Source organism: Salmo salar, chromosome ssa10 (genome assembly GCF_905237065.1).
Source record: "Salmo salar chromosome ssa10, Ssal_v3.1, whole genome shotgun sequence".
Classification (NCBI taxonomy): Eukaryota; Metazoa; Chordata; class Actinopteri; order Salmoniformes; family Salmonidae; genus Salmo; species Salmo salar.
Window position 1 is genome coordinate 13631842 of NC_059451.1, and position 19613 is coordinate 13651454.

A 19613-nucleotide genomic window follows, 5' to 3' on the forward strand; every position below is an offset into this window, starting at 1 on the left:
ATTTTTTATTGAGGGAAATAATAAAAATTACCATGATCCCTAAGGGGCTCCCTCAATACTATGGAATACAACAACCAACAACTGAGCTGAGCAGACAAGAGATTCGACCCATTTAAACTGCTGGGGGTAGGCTTACAGACATCATGTCTAGACATGTAACACTGACTACAAAGCTAGATGAAGAGACAGCAGAGTAGACCCTGTTATTAACCATCTTCTGTTCTTGTTCTTTCTCCATGACACGCCCGGGTCACTATCCACTATCCAGAAGAAAATAAACGTGTTTCCACTTAAGGTGCGTCTAGCATGATGCAATGGAATGGAAAAGTATTTCGAACTGTGTGCGTAATAACTTGTCCTTTTCTATTCTGAATGCCCATGCCCAGAAATAAATGATCCCTCCCGCTGTTTCTAGTTTGGAACGTGTTTGCGCAATATCTTCACGCATCTCTTCAGGGTATAGCGGTCCAAATACGATGTTCTGCCCGACACCCATAGACTATAGCTTAATAACAAGAAGTGTCCTACAAACTTCCAATAACTGCGGATCAGACGCGAATTCATAACCTACAGTTACTGTCGTATTCAGTTATTATCCCAGATCGCACCATGTAAATGCGTTTTAAATTGACATGTATAGAGAAAACAAAACATGCAATCAAATAAAGTTGCTTACCAGTAACAGATAAAGTCGATTTGGGTCCACTGGATGAGCGAGGTTTCGACTTGCCAAACGCGTTTCTTCCACGGTCTCCTCCAGATGCGGGATAAATAGTTTGGAGTTGTCTTTCCCCACAAACCAATCCAGCAACTCGATGTAAGGGGCTGTGCTGTACTCCTCCACATCCTGTCCAGGAATTCTATACTTCCCATTCCTTAAATCCCAAACCGCTGTGGAGGAACAACAAGCTAAATCGCTCTCCTTCTGAGTGCTGCCTGAGGGCGCAGCGTCCCCTGTCTGAACTTTTGATTGAGGTCATAAACTATAGTGGGGAAAGGGAGTTATGCCGAGAGCGTGGCAGAAAACATTGGTAGGATAAAATAGCATTTCAATTTATTAGAAGAGAATAGATATGTATTAATCTAACTGTTGGGTTGCTTGCACAATACACCCTACATCAGCAGTGGGCCTACAGCGAGGGTAAGCCTCAGAGCAGCCCCCAAACCAGCGACCCATGGGCAGTTAGGGCTTAGGTCCCTTGCTCAAGGGCACAACGGCAGTATGCAGCCCCTGATATGTTGATGCCAGCTGGGTCATTCCACCAATTCGGTGCCTTTTAAGAAATATAACCAGGTCAAAACAAGCTTTTGATTTCACCTAATTTTAACAATAAAGAGGCTATATACAGGGGACATCGGTACCGGGTCAGTGTGCAGGGATTGAGGTAATCTGTACATGTAGGTGGGAGCAAAGGGGCTATGTTAATGGTGGCAAATTTTATGAATTGTTCAGCAGTCTAATGGCTTAGGGGTAGAAGCTGTTGAGGAGCCTTTTGGTCCTAGACTTGGCGCTTCAGTACCACTTGCCGTGAGGTAGCAGAGAAAACAGTCTATAACTTGGGTGACTGGAGTCTCTGACAATTTTATGGGCTTTCCTCTGACACCGCCTATTATATAGGTCCTGGATGGCAGGAAGCTTGGCCTCAGTGATGTACTGGGCCGTTCGCACTACCATCTGTAGCGCCTTACGGCCAGACTCCCGAGCAGTTGCCATACCAGGCGGTGATGCAACCGGTCAGGATGCTCTCGATGGTGCAGCTGTAGAACCTTTTGAGGATCTGGGAGCCTATGCCAAATCTTTTCAGTCTCCTGAGGGGGAAAAGGTTTTGTCGTGCCCTCTTCATGACTGCCTTGGTATGTTTGGACCATGATAGTTCGTTGGTGATGTGGACACCAAGAAACTTGAAACTCTCGACCTGCTCCACTACAGCCCCGTCGATGTTAATGGGGGCCTGTTCGGCCCGCCTTTTCCAGTAGTTCACGATCAGCTCCTTTGTCTTGCTCACATTGAGGGAGAGGTTGTTGTCCTGGCACCAAACTGTCAGGTCTCTGACCTCCTCCCTATAGGCTGTCTCATCGTTGTCGGTGATCAGGCCTACCACTGTTGTGTCAGCAGAAAACTTAATGATGGTGTTGGAGTCGTGTTTGGCCACGCAGTGGTTAATAAAATAAACAAGACTATTAAGTGCCAAATAAAGTAACAGGGTTCACTGTTGACTGATTGAAGATTTCATCTTAAAGGGATAGTTCACCCAAATTACAAAGTACACAATTTCCTTACCCTGTAAACAGTCTATGGACAAGGTTTGACAGAAATCCATGCTTTGGTTTAGTTTCCCTGGAACTGTTTCCAAATGCTAACTTTTTAGCATTTGTGCACAAATCCAATTAAAGTCATGGTACTGATATTATAAATGTCTTTGCACATCATGTTCAAATCTCTCTATAAGTGACTTTGTTGAGCTTCACAATCAATTTTAGATACTTTTGGATGATTTGGATATGATGCGCAAAAAATGCTAATATCGGTACCAGGACTTGGATGGGATTTGTGCCACAAATGCTAAAACGTTAGCATTTTGAATAAGTGCAAGTGAAACTAAATCAAGGCATGAATTGAATGCAAGCTTTAGAAAAATGTGGTTTATATTAAAGGGCACTTCAATTAATGTAACAGGCTTTTAAAATTCAATATTGGTACACGTTTTTTACTTAACATAACAAAGCGAAGCTAAAAGGCACTCATTTCCTGGAATGACCCAGCTCACTTCAGATAGGTTGTAGAATTGTCGTAAATTGTCTTGCAACACGAATCACCACTTGAAAGCAGTGAGATTGATACTCTTAGTAGACACCATCTATCCTTGCAAATACAGTAGCCTGTTCAAGTATAAATGTAGCTTTATTTCAAGAGACACCACATTCTTCTGTTTAAAATATCACATTCAGCCTACGTTAAAGCACACAGCTTTATTCAAACATAATTTGTCCTTAAGTAGAAAACAATTCAACATCAGCACACAATGCAGTTGGCATGGTATCTGCACTGCACGTATAGCCATGGTTTTTTTCATAGTAGAAATGAGGTGAGTGAAAAAGTTAAAATGCATAGGTCCCGTTTCCTCATATTTCTTGGCACAGCTAGAGGATAATGAATTTCTATCCTGCGGTGTATTTCTCCTCCTTATGGTCAATAGCCACAAAAAGCCATACCAAAGGACCTCAAGGGGACCTAATACTGTATACAGAATCTATGGCATTGGAGCAATGGGCATGCACACACACACACACACCCACACACTAGAGAAACACACAAACAAAAAGGCACTAAAACACAGAGAGAATGCAACACACACATCATAAGGTAATATTCTAATAAAACCTGAAAAACGGGTACGTTTGATACATAAAAACATCTATTTTCCTGTAGAAGGTCGATCATATTGACTTGCTAAAAACACATCAAAACGTGGTGTAGTACCACAGAGAACGTAAGGTAAGGCCCTGGACCAGAGCTACACAGAGATAGACTTCCATTGTCCTTCAACGTAACAAAACCGTAGATGATGCCGAGTGGAAGAGGCGAAGGAGGAGAATTTCACAATGTGCCAAACAGTTAAACTCGAGCTGGACACAATGGATGAACTCAATGGTGGTCCCTTTAGAAATGAGAGTGTGATGCGAGAGGAGAGGACATTGTAGGTTTCAAGGACACAATGTACAGCACTCGCTCCTAAAAGTATATTATCAATGTGTGGAGGCCACAGGAAGGAGAAGATTACTTTACTGTCCAATGTAAACAGACATCCAATGGAATCTTGTCTTCCGCTTTATTCCAACCCCTCTACGAAAGACACGCATAAAAACACAAGAGGTTGGAGAGGAAGAGGAGAGGTGGATGAAGAGCACTAGAACGGTGTGTCCATCTGACTACCCTTGGCACCGGGCAGTACCACTCCGTAGCTGTTATCCTGCCACCTCAGCCACCTCATATGGATCTCCTTCTGGACCTGATAGAAACAGACACACACCCAAAGACCTTAGATTGTACAACCAGAGTACACATTGTATAATCTCCAAAAGCAGCCAATTTCAGTGTTGTTGACGGATGGATGGACGGACGGAGGTGTTTCTGATGTGCTTTTTCCTTCTATAAAACCTGTATAAACCTTCTAAACCCTCTATAAACCTTCTATAGACCCCTCACCCCCTCTCCTATGTACAACTTTTTTTAAATTGGTTTTATATTAAAGACATGGTTGCATTACCTTTAAAATGTGTCATGAACACAACCAGTCATGATGTTTTCATCTGATTGTCAAACAAATCACTTCAAAAAGTAGGTTGCCTTTGCAAATAATTCCAGTAACCAAACCGTAAACTGTGCACCCACCAAGTGGCTGAAACTATCTCACCGGAGAAAGAATTTGAGTGACCGAAACAGCGCCCCTCTGTCTTACTATATGTAGCCAATGTATCAGATGCTGTCTGGTCAAAAAGAGTATGACATGCCATACTCTTTTTGGCCAGACAACATCCGATACAGTGCCTATGAAATTCTACACCGCCTTGAACTTTTTTCACATTTTTCTGGCTTAAAATTTCATTGAATTTGTTTCCTACAGATCTACACAACCTACTCCACATTTTCTAAACAAAAGAAAGTTATATAAAAATGTTTAAATTACGAAAAATGTCAAACTGGTTTATCATGGGCTCCACACCCCTGAGTTAATACTAGGTGGACGCACCATTGGCAGCCATTACAGCTGTGAATCATTTTAATTAAGATTCTACCAACTTTGCACAACTCTCAGGGCAAAATATATCCATCGTTTTTTTTTTTCTTCAAAATTGCTCAGGCTCAGCAAGTTTGGTTGGGGATCATTGATGGACAGCGATATTTAAACCTTGTCTCTGATTTTTTTTTTAAGCATATTTAAGTCAAGACTGAGACTAGACCACTCAGGAACACTCAACACCTAATCGGAAAGCCATTCTGGATTGTCCTTTTGCATAAAACTGTGTGTAATTGTCCCTCAGAAAACTCCCCAGTCTCTGCTGGTGACAAGCATTCCCATAACATGATGCTGCCACCACAATACTTGAAAGAACAAAAAGGGATCAACAACATTGCATTCAGTCCATATTACTGGCCTGCATGACAAAGTGAAAAGAAAGAAGCCTGTGTTAAAAGATCCACTCCAAATGTCACGTGTACTCCCTCTCCGGCCTCTAGGTCATCAGGCTGCTGATTATCCCGCACACCTGTCACCATCGTCTCGCACACCTGCACCTCATGACACTCACCTGGACTCCATCACCTCCTTGATTATCTTCCCTATATCTGTCACTCCCCTTGGTTCTTTCCTCAGGTGTTATTGACTCTGTTTTCATGTCGGTACGTTGTTTGTGTTTCGTGTTTCCCGACTCTCAGCGCACTCGTTACACCAAGTCATCCATTGTGTTTGCAACAAGGCTGTTAAGTAATACTGCAAGAGAAAACAACAAATAAATTCACTTTTTGACCTAAATTAAAAAACTACAGGGTTGGGTCATACCCAATACAACGCAACACAGTGAAACCCTCTCTATTTTCAAGTATTGTGGTCCCAGTATCTGGTTATGGGGATGCTTGTTATCCGCACGGACGGGAGACTTCGTCAGGATCAAAATACATTTGAAAGGAGCAACGCCCATGTAAAAAGTTAGTCTGAAAACCATGTGTGTGTGTTTATATACATACATACATACACACACCAAAGGTTTTAGAACATCTACTCATTCCGTTTTTTTCTATTTTTAATATTTTCTACATTGTAGAATAATAGTGAAGACAGCACTATGAAACTATGAAAGAAAACATATGTAATCATGTAGTAACCAAAAAGTGTTAAACAAACCAAATCTATATTTGAGATTCTTCAAAATAGCCACGCTTTGCACACTCTTGGCATTCCCTCGACCAGCTTCACCTGGAATTATTTTACAACCATCTTGAAGGAGTTCCCACATATGCTGAGCACTAGTTGGCTGCTTTTCCTTCACTCTGCCGTCCGACCCATCCCAAACCATCTCAATTTGGTTGAGGTTGGGGGATTGTGGAGGCCAGGTCATCTGATGCAGCACTCCATCACTCCCCTTCTTGGTAACATAGCCCTTACACAGCCTGGAAATGTGTTGGGTCATTGTCCCGTTGAAAAACAAATTATAAATGATAGTCCCATTAAGCCCAAACCAGATGGGATGGTGTACCGCTGCAGAATGCTGTGGAGGCCATGCAGGTTAAGTGTGCCTTGAATTCTAAATAAATCACAGAAAGTGTCAGCTGAAAAGCTCCCCCACACAATAGAACCTCCTCCTCCATGCTTTACGATGGGAAATACACAAGCAGGGATCCTCCGTTCACCCACACCGCATCTCACAAAGACACGGAGGTTGGAACCAAAAATCTCCAATTTGGACTCCAGACCAAAGGACAAATGTCCACCAGTCTAATATACATTGCAAGTCTTTTATTGTTATTGGTGTCCTTTAGTAGGGATTTCTTTGCAGCAATTCAACCATGAAGGCCTGATTCACACAGTCTCCTCTGAACAGTTGATTTTGAGATGTGTCTGTTACTTATTTATTTATTTGGGCTGCAATTTCTGAGGCTGGTAATTCTAATGAACTCTGGGTCTTCCATTCCTGTGGCGGTCCTCATGAGAGCCAGTTTCATCATATCGCTTAATGGTTTTTGCCACAGCTCTTGAAGAAACTTTCAAAGTTCATGAGATTTTCTGGGTTGACTGACCTTCATGTTTTAAAGTAATGATGGACTGTCGTTTCTCTTTGCTTATTTGAGCTGTGCTTGCCATAATATGGACTTGGTCTTTTACCAAATAGGGCTATCTTCTGTATACCACCTCCACCTTGTCACAACACAACTGACTGGCTGAAACGCATTAATAAGGACAGAAATTCCACAAATTAACAAGGCACAACTGTTAATTGAAATGCATTCCAGGTGACTACCTAATGAAACTGGTTGAGACAATGTGTGCAAAGCTGTCATCAAGGAAAAGGGTGGTCACTTTGAGGAATCTAAAATATATTTTGATTTGTTTAGCTCTTTTTTGGTTACTACATCTACATGATTCCATATGTGTTATTTTATAGTTTTAATGTCTACTATTATTCTACAATGTAGAAAACTGTCAAAATAAAGAAAAACCCAGTAACGAGTAGGTGTGTCCAAACTTTTGACTGGTACTGTATATTTAATCCATTTTAGAATAAGGCTGTAAGGTAACAAAATGTGGAAAAAGTCAAGGGGTCTGAATACTTTCAGAATGCACTGTATATATACACTACATGACCAAAGTATGTGGACACCTGCTTGTCAAACATCTCAATCCAAAATTGGTGTTCCAATTTATCCCAAAGGTGTTCGATGGGGTTGAGGTCAGGTTTCTGTGCAGGCCAGTCAAGTTCTTCCACATCGTTCGACAAACCATATCTGTATGGACCTCGTTTTGTGCAAGGGGGCATTGTCATGCTGAAAGAGGAAAGGGCCTTCCCCAAACTGTTGAAACAAAAGATGGAAGCACAGAATAGTCTAGAATGTCATTGTATGCTGTAGCGTTAAGATTTCCCTTCACTGAAAGGGGCCTAACCCGAATCATGAAAAACAGCCCCAGACCACTATTCCTCCTCCACCAAACTTCACAGTTATCCTGGCATCGTTATCCTGGCATCCGCCAAACCCAGATTCGTTCGTTGGACTGCCAGTTGGTGAAGCGTGATTCATCACTCCAGAGAATGTGTTTCCACTGCTCCAGAGTCCAATGGAGGCGAGCTTTACGCCACTCCAGCCGACACTTGGCATTGCACATGGGGATCTTAGGCTTGTGTGCGGCTGCTCGGCCATGGAAACCCATTTCATGAAGCTCCTGACAAACAGTTCTTGTGCTAACGTTGCTTCCAGAGGCAGTTTGGAACTCGTTAGTGAGCGTTGCAACCGTGGACAGACGATTTGTACGCGCTACAGCACTCGGCGGTCCCGTTCTGTGAGCTTGTGTGGCCTACCACTTTGTGGCTGAACCGTTGTTGCTCCTAGATATTTCCACTTCACAATAACAGCACATACAGTTGACGAGGGCAGCTCTAGCAGGGAAAACATTTGACGAACTGACTTGTTGGATAGGTGGCATCCTATGACGGTGCCACGTTGAAAGTCACTGAGCTCTTCAGTAAGGCCATTCTTCTGCCAATGTTTGTCTATGGAGATTGCATGGCTGTTTGCACGATTTTACAGTATATACTGTATATATTCACACTCTGTTGGTCACAGATGCCTTTAAAAGAAAGGAGGGGAGTTGATCAGAAAACCAGTCAGTATCTGGTGTGACCACCATTTGCCTCATGCAGTGTGACACATCTCCTTCGCATAGAGATCAGGCTGCTGATTGTGGCCTGTGGAATTACAACCAACTGATATTGGTGGAAACTGGAACACACTGTCGTACACAGTGATCCAGAGAATCCCAAACATGCTCTACGGGTGACATGTCTGGTGAGTATGCAGGCCATGGAAGAACTGGGACATTTTCAGCTTCCAGGAATTGTGTATAGATCCTTCCGATATGGGGCCGTGCATTATCATGCTGAAACATGAGGTGATGGCGTCGGATGAATGGCACGACAATGGGCCTCAGGATCTCATCACTGTATCTCTGTGCATTCAAATTGCCATCAATAAAATTCAATTGTGTTCGTTGTCCGTACCTTCTGCCTGCCGATACCATAACCCCACCTACACCACGGGGCACTCTGTACACAATGTTGACATCAGCAAACAGCTCGCCTACACGACGACATACACGCAGTCTGACATGTGCCTGGTACAGCTGAACTCGGGAATCTTCGATGAAGAGTACACATCTCCAGCGTGCTAGTGACTATCGAAGGTGAACATTTGCTCACTGAAGTCGGTTACGACGCCGAACTGCAGTCAGGTCAAGATCTTGGTGAGAACGACGAGCAGGCAGATGAGCTTCCCTGAAACGGTTTCTGACATATTGTGCAGAAATTATTTGGTTGTGCAAACCCCAAGTTTCATTAGCTGTCTGGGTGGCTGGTCTCAGACAATCCCGCTGGATGTGGAGGTCCTGGGCTGGTGTGGTTACACTTGGTCTGCGGTTGTGAGGCCGGTTGGACGTACTGCCAAACTCTCTAAAACAATTGATTGAGAAATGAACATTAAATTCTCTGGAAACCACTCTGGTTGATTCCTGCAGTCAACATGCCAATTGCACGCTCCCTCATAACTTGAGACATCGGTGGCACTGTGTTGCGTGACAAAGCTGCACATTTTAGTGGCTTTTTATTGTCCCCAGCACAAGGTGCACCTGTGTAATGATCATGCTGTTTAATCAGCTTCTTGAGATTCCACACCTGTCAGGTGGATGTATTATCTTGGCAAAGGAGAAATGCTCACAAACAGGGACGTAAGCAAATTTGTGCACAAAATCTGAGAGAAATAAGCTTTTTGTGTGTCTGGAACATTTTGGGGATCTTTTATTTTCAGCTCATGAAACCAACACTTTACATGTTGCTTTTATATTTTTGTTCAGTGTATTAAACTAGTACCAAACAGACACAAGCTAGGCGTGAAAAAGAGAAATCTGTAAACATTTTGAAATTGTGTTGATTACTGATTCCCTGTCACGTCCTGGCCGGTAAAAGGGGTTATTTGTCATTGTAGTTGGTCAGGGCGTGGCAGGGGGTGTTTGTTTTGTGTGGTTGGGTATTGTAGGTTTAGGTTCTAGTTTTCCGTGTTTATCTAGCTTTTCTAGTTCTGTGTGAGTTTTGTCAATGACCTCCAATTAGAGGCAGCTGGTTGTTGTTGTCTCTAATTGGAGGCCATATTTAGTTGTGTTTGTTTTCACTGGGTTTTGTGGGTGGTTGTTTCTATTATAGTCTATGCACCTTACTGGACTGTTTTCATCGTTTGTTTTGTATTGGTTAAGTGTTTTCCTTAATAAATAAGAGGATGAGCACTTTACCCGCTGCGTTTTGGTCCCCCTTCAACGACGATTGTTACAGAACCACCCACCAAAGAAGGACCAAGCAGCGGAGGAAGGAGCAGCAAGAGAGCTATTTGGAGTCCTGGACATGGGAGGAGATCCTGGATGGTAAAGGACCATGGAGGCAGGCTGGGGAGTACCAGCGCCCGAAGGAGGAGCTGGAGGAAGCTAAGAGGGAACGACGGAGGTATGAGGCATTATATCCTCCATTTCAGGAGGTGAGGAGGCAGCCCCAAAACATTTTTTTGGGGGGGCATACGGGGAGTCAGGGGGGAGCCCTGACCTAACTTCCCGGGGGTACAGGGGAGAGCCGTGGAGCAAAGAGGAGCCAGTCAAGGAATCAAGCGAGGAGCTTGACGCAAGATTCCGGAGAGAGGTACTGGCGGAAAGGGCACGAAGGAGCACCTGTGCTTACTATGGAGAGCGACGGAGCAAGCAAGCACCATGTTATGTGGAGATACGCACGGTATCGCCAGTGCGCAGCTACAGCCCGGTGCGCTTGGTGAAAGCTCCTCACAGGTGTCATGCTAGAGCCAGCATCGAGCCAGGACCGGTGATGCAAGTTGCAAGCATCAGACCGCCGGTGAGGGTTCATGGCCCAGTGTATCCTGTTCCTGCTCCTCGTACTCTTCCTCCAGTGTGTCTGCCCAGTCCAGTACGTCCTGTTCCTGCTCCTCGCACTAGCCCTGTGGTGCGGGTAACTAGTCTGGCGCCTCCAAAGCCAGCCCCACGCATCAGGCCTTCAGTGTGCCTGCCCAGCCCAGTACGTCCTGTTCCTGCTCCTCGCACTAGCCCTGTGGTGCGTGTTACTAGTCTGGCGCCTCCTAAGCCAGCCCCACGCATCAGCCCTCCAGTGCGCAGTCCCAGTCCAGAGCTTCCGGCGACAGTCCCCCGTCCAGAGCTTCCGGCGACGGCCTACAGTCCGGAACCGGCAGAGACGGCCTACAGTCCGGAACCGGCAGAGACGGCCTACAGTCCGGAACCGGCAGAGACGGCCTACAGTCCGGAACCGGCAGAGACGGCCTACAGTCCGGAACCGGCAGAGACGGCCTACAGTCCGGAGCCTGCAGAGACGGCCTACAGTCCGGAGCCTACAGCGACGGCCTACAGTCCGGAGCCTGCAGCGACGCCCCTCAGTCCTCCAGCGACGCCCCTCAGTCCTCCAGCGACGCCCCTCAGTCCTCCAGCGACGCCCCTCAGTCAGGGGCCTCCAGCGACACCTCTCAGCCCGGGGCCTCCAGCGACGCTCCCCAGTCAGGAGCCTCCAGAGACGCTCCCCAGCCCGGAGCCTCCAGCGACGCTCCCCAGCCAGGAGCCTCCAGCGACGCCCCTCAGCCCGGGGCCTCCAGCGACGCCTCTCAGCCCGGGGCCTCCAGCGACGCCTCTCAGCCCGGGGCCTCCAGCGACGCCGCGCAGCCCGGGGCCTCCAGCGACGCCGCGCAGCCCGGGGCCTCCAGCGATGCCGCGCAGCCCAGAGTCTGCTGAACGGGAGCTACGGCCAGAGCCAGAGCCACCTCCGTGGTGGGAGGATTGGGAAGGGGGGGTGAAGCACAGGAACAGTCATTGACGGTGGCCACCCTCCCTTCCCACCCTTTAGGTTTGGGGTTGTTTTTGTGGGTTTTGTTTTGAGGTGCATTCGGGGGTCTGCACCTTTGGGGGGGGGGGTACTGTCACGTCCTGGCCGGTAAAAGGGGATATTTGTCATTGTAGTTGGTCAGGGCGTGGCAGGGGGTGTTTGTTTTGTGTGGTTGGGTATTGTGGGTTTAGGTTCTAGTTTTCTTATTTCTATGTTTATCTAGCTTTTCTAGTTCTGTGTGAGTTTTGTCAATGACCTCCAATTAGAAGCAGCTGGTTGTTGTTGTTGTCTCTAATTGGAGGCCATATTTAGTTGTGTTTGTTTTCACTGGGTTTTGTGGGTGGTTGTTTCTATTATAGTCTATGCACCTTACTGGACTGTTTTCGTCGTTTGTTTTGTATTGATTAAGTGTTTTCTTTAATAAATGAGAGGATGAGCACTTTACCCGCTGCGTTTTGGTCCCCCTTCAACGACGAGTATTACATTCCCATTGAAATAAACATTTTTCTGCAGGATAATTACACAATTTTTATGCCAAAGACACCAGAATGGCTTTCCAAGAGGTGTTGAGTGTTCCGGAGTGGTCTAGTCTCAGTCCTGGCTTAAATTTTGCTTGAAAATCAGAAAAGTTTTGAATATTGCTCTCCATCAATGATTCCCAACCAAATTTAATGAGCTTGAGCGATTGACAAAAACAATGGATATAATCAAATCGAATTGTATTGGTCACATACACATATTTAGCAGATGGTATTGTGGGTGTAGCAAATAACAGTGCAGTAATATCTAACAATTCACAACAATACACACAAATCTAAAAGTAAAAGAACGGAATTAAGAAATATATTAATATTAGGACAAGCAATGTCAGAGTGGCATTGACTAAAATACAGTAGAATAGAACACAGTATATACATATGAGACGAGTAAAGCAGTATGTAAACATTATTAAAGTGGCCAGTGATTCCATGTCTATGTATATAGGGCAGCAGACTAAGGTGCAGGGTTGAGTAACCGGTTGGTATTCGGCTAGTGATGGCTATTTAACAGTCTGATGGACTTGAGATAGAAGCTGTTTTTCAGTATCTCGGTCCCAGCTTTGATGCACCTGTACTGACCTCGCCTTCTGGACGATCGCGGGGTGAACAGGCCGTGGCTCGGGTGGTTGATGTCCTTGATGATCTTTTTGGACATCCTGTGACATTGGGTGGTGTAGGTGTCCTGGAGAGCAGGCAGCGTGCCCCCGGTAATGCATTGGGCTGACCGCACCACCTTCTGGAGAGCCCTGCGGTTGAGGGCGGTGCAGTTGCCATACCAGGCGGTGATACAGCCCGACAGGATGCTCTCAATTGTGCATCTGTAAAAGTCTGTGAGGGTCTTAGGGGCCAAGCGTAATTATTTCAGCCTCCTGAGGTTGAAGAGGCGCTGTTGCACCTTATTCACCACACTGTCTGTGTGGGTGGACCATTTCAGATTGTCAGTGATGTGTACGCCGAGGAACTTGATGCTTTCCACCTTCTCCACTCCGGTCCTGTCGATGTGGAAAGGGGCGTGCGCTCTCTGCTGTTTCCTGAAGTCCATGATCAGCTCCTTCATTTTGTTGATGTTGAGGAAGAGGTTATTTTCCTGGCACCACTCCGCAAGAGCCCTCACCTCCTCCCTGTAGGCTGTCTCATCATTGTTGGTAATCAGGCCTACTACTGTTGTGTTGTCTGCAAACTTGAGGATTGAGTTGGAGGCGTGCGTGGCCATGAAGTCATGTGAACAGGGAGTACAGGAGGGGGCTGAGTACGCACCCTTGTGGGGCCCAATGTGTTGAGGATCAGCGAAGTGGAGGTGTTGTTTCCTACCTTCACCACCTGGGGGCGGCCGGTCAGGAAATTCAGGACCCAGTTGCACAGGGCAGGGGTCATACCCAGGGCCGAGCTTAATGATGAGCTTGGAGGGTACTATGGTGTTGAAGGCTGAGCTATAGTCAATGAACAGCATTCTTACGTAGGTATTCCTCTTGTCCAGATGGGATAGGGCAGTGTGCAGTCCAATGGTGAGTGCATCGTCTGTGGATCTTTTGGGGCGGTAAGCAAATTGAAGTGGGTCTAGGAGCAGGTAAGGTAGAGGTTATATGATCCTTAACTAGCCTCTCAAAGTACTAGTCATAGTCATTTAGCTCAGTTACCTTCGCTTTCTTGGGTACAGGAACAATGGTGGACATCTTGAAGCATGTGGGGACAGCAGACTGGGATAGGGAGAGATTGACTATGTCCGTAAACACCCCCAGCCAGCTGGTTTGCGCATGCTCTGAGGACCCGGCTAGGGATGCCGTCTGGGCTGGCAGCCTTGCGAGGGTTAGCATGCTTAAATGTCTTACTCACAGTGGCCACGGAGAACGAAAGCCCACAGTCCTTGGGAGCGGGCCGCGTCGAATGGCACTGTGTAATTCTTAAAGCGGGCGAAGAATGTGTTTAGCTTGTCCGGGAGCAAGACGTCAGTGTCCACAACGTGGCTGATTTTCCCTTTGTAGTCCGTGATTGTCTGCAGACCCTGCCACATACGTCTCGTGTCTGAGCCGTTGAATCGCGACTCTCTGTACTGACGTTTTGCCTGTTTGATTGCCTTATGGAGGGAATAACTACAGTGTTTGTATTCGACCATATTCCTAGACACCTTGCCATTGTTAAATGCGGTGGATCGCGCTATAGTGTGTTGTATGTTGCCTAGGCTAGGAAAATGTTCTATAACTTATTTTCCACTTTGAAAATGTGGAGTAGGTTCTGTAGATCTGTAGGAAACAAATTACATTTTAAAGCAGCCAAATGTGAAAAGAGTTCAAGGGTGTGTAGATTTTCTATAGGCACTTCAGCAGGTTTCCCTTCAAGTCCTCTGCCTCCACGACGATGGCGGTATTATCAGCAGCACTGTCTTTTTACTAAAGAAATTAGTTAACTTAGGTCATTTTTCTGTTCAAATTAAATCTTCCTTCTTTCTTTTTCTTTTCTCTGCCCACTCTGACAGCGACTCATTGCTGCAGCTTAATGTCAATGAAAGTCACATCTGCAATCATATCGCGTGAAACAATGCACGTGAACTCAGTCAGGGTGGAATAGTCCATTATTATAAACCAGTCTGTGGGTGATTAACTACACTTTCTACAGAAAAACTTGGATTATAAAAACGTGGATTATATTAATATGGATATTAAATGTGTATATGGAAAGAAATGATTGATTATTCATTAATATTCATTTAATATTTTTATGTATTTATTTACTTTTTTGGAGGCTTTCTTTTGTCAACAATGTGGCCTCATTAACCTGGGCACAGTTCCCAGGCAACCCCTTCCCCCCCCCATTTTATTTGAAACTTTGAAGCTTCCCACAGATTTTGCTCCTGCTGAACCAACCTGCTGAAGAAAGACACATTTATGGTGGTGAAGAGAAATTTGAGTGTGTTTGTATGGCGAGAAACAGATTTGAACATGTGGCACTGTGTGACAACGCACACATATCAAAGCAACATCTACAGAGCAGTATGGTTGGTGTGTATTAAAGGCCCAGTGCACTCAGAATTCATGTTTTATAAAACTAACTCTGTAAAAGTATGAAAACATTTGATCAGTGTTATTTTCCTGATAGTTGATGGTTGAAAATACAATTACACAGGACCTTCTAAATCAGCAGGTTTTGCATGGGCGGGAGTTTCTGCTTTCCATGGTGACATCATCATGAGATCAATTGGTTAATAGACCAATAACGAAGAGAGTTTCAATCTTCTCTGCCAATAACAGCTAGTTTCATTTTCCCCCTCCCACTCAGACCACTCCCATGAAAATCCTAGCTAAATTCTAAAAAGCAATGGAAAATCCATTACAGTAAGGTACTTCATTGTTACCCAGGAATTGTTTGACATTGATATAAATACGGCTGCATTGGGCCTTTAAAGTAGAATGTTACACTACTCACTTCTTGGTTGAGAAAGCAGTAGAGAATTGCGACAATCAGCCCCTACAAGAGAGAGGATATATAATCAACTATCAATATTCAAAACAATTAAGCACACAGATGTTTTCAACAGTTAATTAAGAGAAGAACTGTGGGCAGTATAATTGTAAATAAAGCCATAAAAAGGTATATGATACAGTGCATTTGGAAAGTATTCAGAACCCTCGACTTTTTTCCACTTTGTTAGGTTACAGCCTTAATCTAATATTGATACAATCATTTTTTCCCCCTCATCAATCTACACCATATACCCCATAATGACAAAGCAAAAACTGGTTTGTAGAAAAACAGAAATATGACATTTACATAAGTATTCAGACCTTTTACTCAGTACTTTGTTGAAGCACCTTTGGCAGTGATTACAACCTCGAGTCTTCTTGGGTATGACTCTACAAGCTTGGCACACCTGTATTTGGGGAGTTTCTCCCATTATTCCCTGCTGATCCTCTCAAGCTCTGTCATGTTGAATGGGGAGAGTCGCTGCACAGCTATTTTCAGGTCTCTTCAGAGATGTTCGATCGGGTTCAAGTCCGGGTTCTGGCTGTGCCACTCAAGGACATTCAGAGACTTGTCCCGAAGCCAGTCCTGCGTTGTCTTGGCTGTGTGCTTAGGGTCGTTGTCCTGTTGGAAGGTGAACCTTCGCCCCAGTCGGAGGTCCTGAGAGCTCTGGAGCAGGTTTTCATCAAGGATCTCTCTGTACTTTGCTCCATTCATCTTTCCCTCGATCCTGACTAGGTCTCCCAGTCCCTGCTGCTGAAAAACATCCCCACAGCATGATGCTGCCACAACCATGCATCAACATAGGGATGTTGCCAGGTTTCCTCCAGACGTGACGCTTGGCATTCGGGCCAAAGAGTTCAATCTTGGTTTCATCAGACCAGAGAATCTTGTTTCTCATGGTCTGAGAGTCTTTATATGCCTGTGGCTCAGTTGGTAGAGCATGGTGTTTGCAACGCCAGCATGGTGTGTGCAACGCCAGGGTTGTGGGTTCAATTCCCACGGGGGGCCAGTACAAAAAAGAATGCATGCATGAAATGAAATGAAATGGATGCATTCACTATTGTAAGTCGCTCTGGATAAGAGCGTCTGCTAAATGACTAAAATGTAAAAAAAAAAAGGTAAAATGTTTTGGCAAACTCCAAGCAGGCTGTGATGTGCCTTTTACTGAGGAGTGGCGTCCGTCTGGCCACTCTACCATAAAGGCCTGATTGGTAGAGTGCTGCAGAGATGGTCGTCCTTCTGGAAGGTTCTCCCATCTCCACAGAGGAACTCTAGAGCTCTGTCAGAGTGACCATCGAGTTCTTGGTCACCTCCCTGACCAAGTCCCTTCTCCCCCGATTTCTCAGTTTGGCCGTGTGGCCAGCTCTAGGAAAAGTCTTGGTGGTTCCAAACGCCTTCCATTTAAGAATGATTGAGGCCACTGTGTTCAATGCTGCAGAAATATTTTGGTACCCTTCCCCAGATCTGTGCGTTGACACAATCCTCTCTCAGAGCTCTAAGGACAATTCCTTCAACCTCATGGCTTGGTTTTTGCTCTGACATGAACTGTCAACTGTGGGACCTTATATAGACAGGCGTGTGCCTTTCCAAATCATGTCAAATCAATTTAATTAACCACAGGTGGAAGGATGATCAATGGAAACAGTATGCACCTGAGCTCAATTTTGAGTCTCATAGCAAAGGGTCTGAATACTTTGGTAAATAAGGTATTTCTGTTTTTAATACATTTGCAAAAACTTCGAAAAACCTGATTTCGCTTCGTCATTATGAGGTATAGTGTGTAAATAGATGAGAGAAGTGTTTTATTTAATACATTTTATAATAAGGATGTCACGTAACAACATGTGTAAAAAGTCAAGGAGGCTGAATACCGAAGGTACTGTAAACCACATTCATTTTGCCTTCTCTAAAATGATTAATGTTAACTGTTCTATTTTTCAATTACTTTGTTTTACTGGCTGTAAAAGTGCTATCCATGCCAGGAGTAATTTACGTAAGTTAGATGTATATACATATTCATGACATAGTGTATAAATACCACATACAGTGAGCTCCAAAAGTATTGGGACAGTGAACATGTTTTGTTTTGACTCTGTACTCCAGCACTTTGGATCTGGAATGATACATTGACTATGAGGTTGAAGTGCAGAGTGTCAGCTTTAATTTGAGTGTATTTTCATCCATATCGTGTGATCCGTTTAGTTATTATAGCACTTCTTATACATTTTATGGGACCAAAAGTATTGGGACAAATTCACTTACGGTATATGCGTATTAAAGTTGTAAAAATGTAAGAATTTGGTTCCATATTTATAGCACGCAATGACTACATCAAACTTGTGACTCTACAAATTCTTTGGATGAATTTGCTGTTTGTTTTGGTTGCGTTTCAGATTATTTTGCACCTAATAGAAATCAATGGTAAATAATATATTGTGTCATTTTGGAGTCACTTTTATTGTAAATATGAGTAGAATATGTTTCAAAAGACTTCTACATGAATGTGGATGCTATGATGATTACAAATAACCCTGAATGAATCGTGAATAATGATGAGTGAGAAAGTTACAAAGGCACAAATATCATATCCCCAAGACATGCTAGCCTCTCACCAGTGAATACAGTATCTGAGAGAGCGTGAATTTGTTTGTGTGTGCAGGCCAAGCGAGTGAGTGTGTGTAAAAGGATTAGAATACCTGAAAGGACCCCATGCAGAGCTCGATGCAGAGGCGCACGCTAACCTGGAAGTAGTCAGGCAGGAAGTTAAAAACCATGTAGTGGCTGCCAAAGAGAGGGATGAGGAGGAGAGTGGACTTAGTCAGCCGTCTGGCAGAGAGGAGGAAAGAGAGAGGGAGGAAAAGAGAGAGAGAGAATAAGCTTGGGTTGTTCATGTTAACATGTTTATGAGTACGCATGTGATTGTGTACAAGAATGCATTTCAAAGCCAATTTTACATTTACGTATGGGAGCATACCGGTACCCGTAATTATTGTTTTACTACTACTTGACTGACCTTAGCTAAGAATATAATAGGATCTACATATGCATGAGTGCTTTCGGGGCTCGAGTCAACTATTCTGCACTGCCCTCTAATGAGGATATCATCTGCTAAGCCTTTCGAGGGGTGAAGTGGTGTAGGTGATCCGTTGCCAGACAGACCGCATTGACTCAGCGGTGGGTGAATCAGACCTTGCACACATGAAAACATGCTCCCTTCCCTCAAACCTTGACGACTTCTCCTTCCCTGGATACAAAGGAACTGGATATGTATAAGTGATAGGTAGACTTTCCCGCCATTGTTTTCACCTATTAAACCAGTTATCTCAGATCTGTGTGGGGGGGGGGAGTTATCAAGGTGGCGCAATGCGAGTGGAAGGGAGTGAATTTTACAGAAGTGGAATGCAGCCCTATGGTTACAGAGTGTAGACAATCAGCAGACAAATAAACTATAGGAACCGAAATAAACTGTAGGAAATTAAAATTAACTAAAATTAACTGAAATTAACTGTAAGAACTGAAAAGTACTAAAAATAAACTTTAACTCCAGTTCTAAGTTCAATACTGTTTTACCTGTAAATGAAAAACCTATTCATGTACTGTTGAAGTGGGAAGTTTACATACACCTTAGTCAAATACATTTAAACTCAGTTTTTCACAATTCCTGACATTTAATCCTACAAAAAATTCCCTGTTTTAGGTCAGTTAGGATCACCACTTTATTTTAAGAATGCGAATTGTCAGAATAATAGTAGAGGGAATTATTGATTTCAGCTTTTATTTCTTTCATCACATTCCCAGTGGGGCCAGAAGTTTACATACACTCAATTAGTATTTGGTAGCATTGCCTTTAAATTGTAAAGCTGGTATAACCGAGTCAGGTTTGTAGGCCTCCTTGCTCGCACACACTTTTTCCAGTTCTGCCCACAAATTTTCCATAGGATTGAGGTCAGGGCTTTGTGATGGCCACTC

At 44.4% G+C, this 19613-nt stretch overlaps 2 protein-coding genes across 4 annotated transcripts in view; both read right to left on the reverse strand.

Moving 5' to 3' along the window:
• The window catches only part of si:ch211-221n20.8 (neurogenic locus notch homolog protein 1), a 34361-nt gene extending 33446 nt beyond the window's left edge, over window positions 1–915 (reverse strand). Inside the window, exon 1 of the mRNA XM_014215930.2 lies at window positions 677–915. The gene's annotated coding sequence lies outside the window, so the exon portion shown is untranslated. The remainder of the gene's footprint in view (window positions 1–676) is intronic.
• Window positions 916–2884: 1969 nt separating this feature from the next.
• Window positions 2885–19613, reverse strand: part of LOC106613554 (growth hormone-releasing hormone receptor) — a 60218-nt gene continuing 43489 nt past the window's right edge. For 2 of the 3 annotated variants that reach the window (XM_014215935.2, XM_014215934.2), the window contains exons 11-13: window positions 18341–18470; window positions 15606–15647; window positions 2885–4010 (exon numbers count right to left, since the gene is read on the reverse strand). In XM_014215935.2, the coding sequence (XP_014071410.1) occupies window positions 3909–4010; window positions 15606–15647; window positions 18341–18470 (274 nt within the window). In that variant the 3' untranslated portion in view covers window positions 2885–3908. The remainder of the gene's footprint in view (window positions 4011–15605; window positions 15648–18340; window positions 18471–19613) is intronic. The other variant, XM_045687359.1, reaches the window with a different exon arrangement.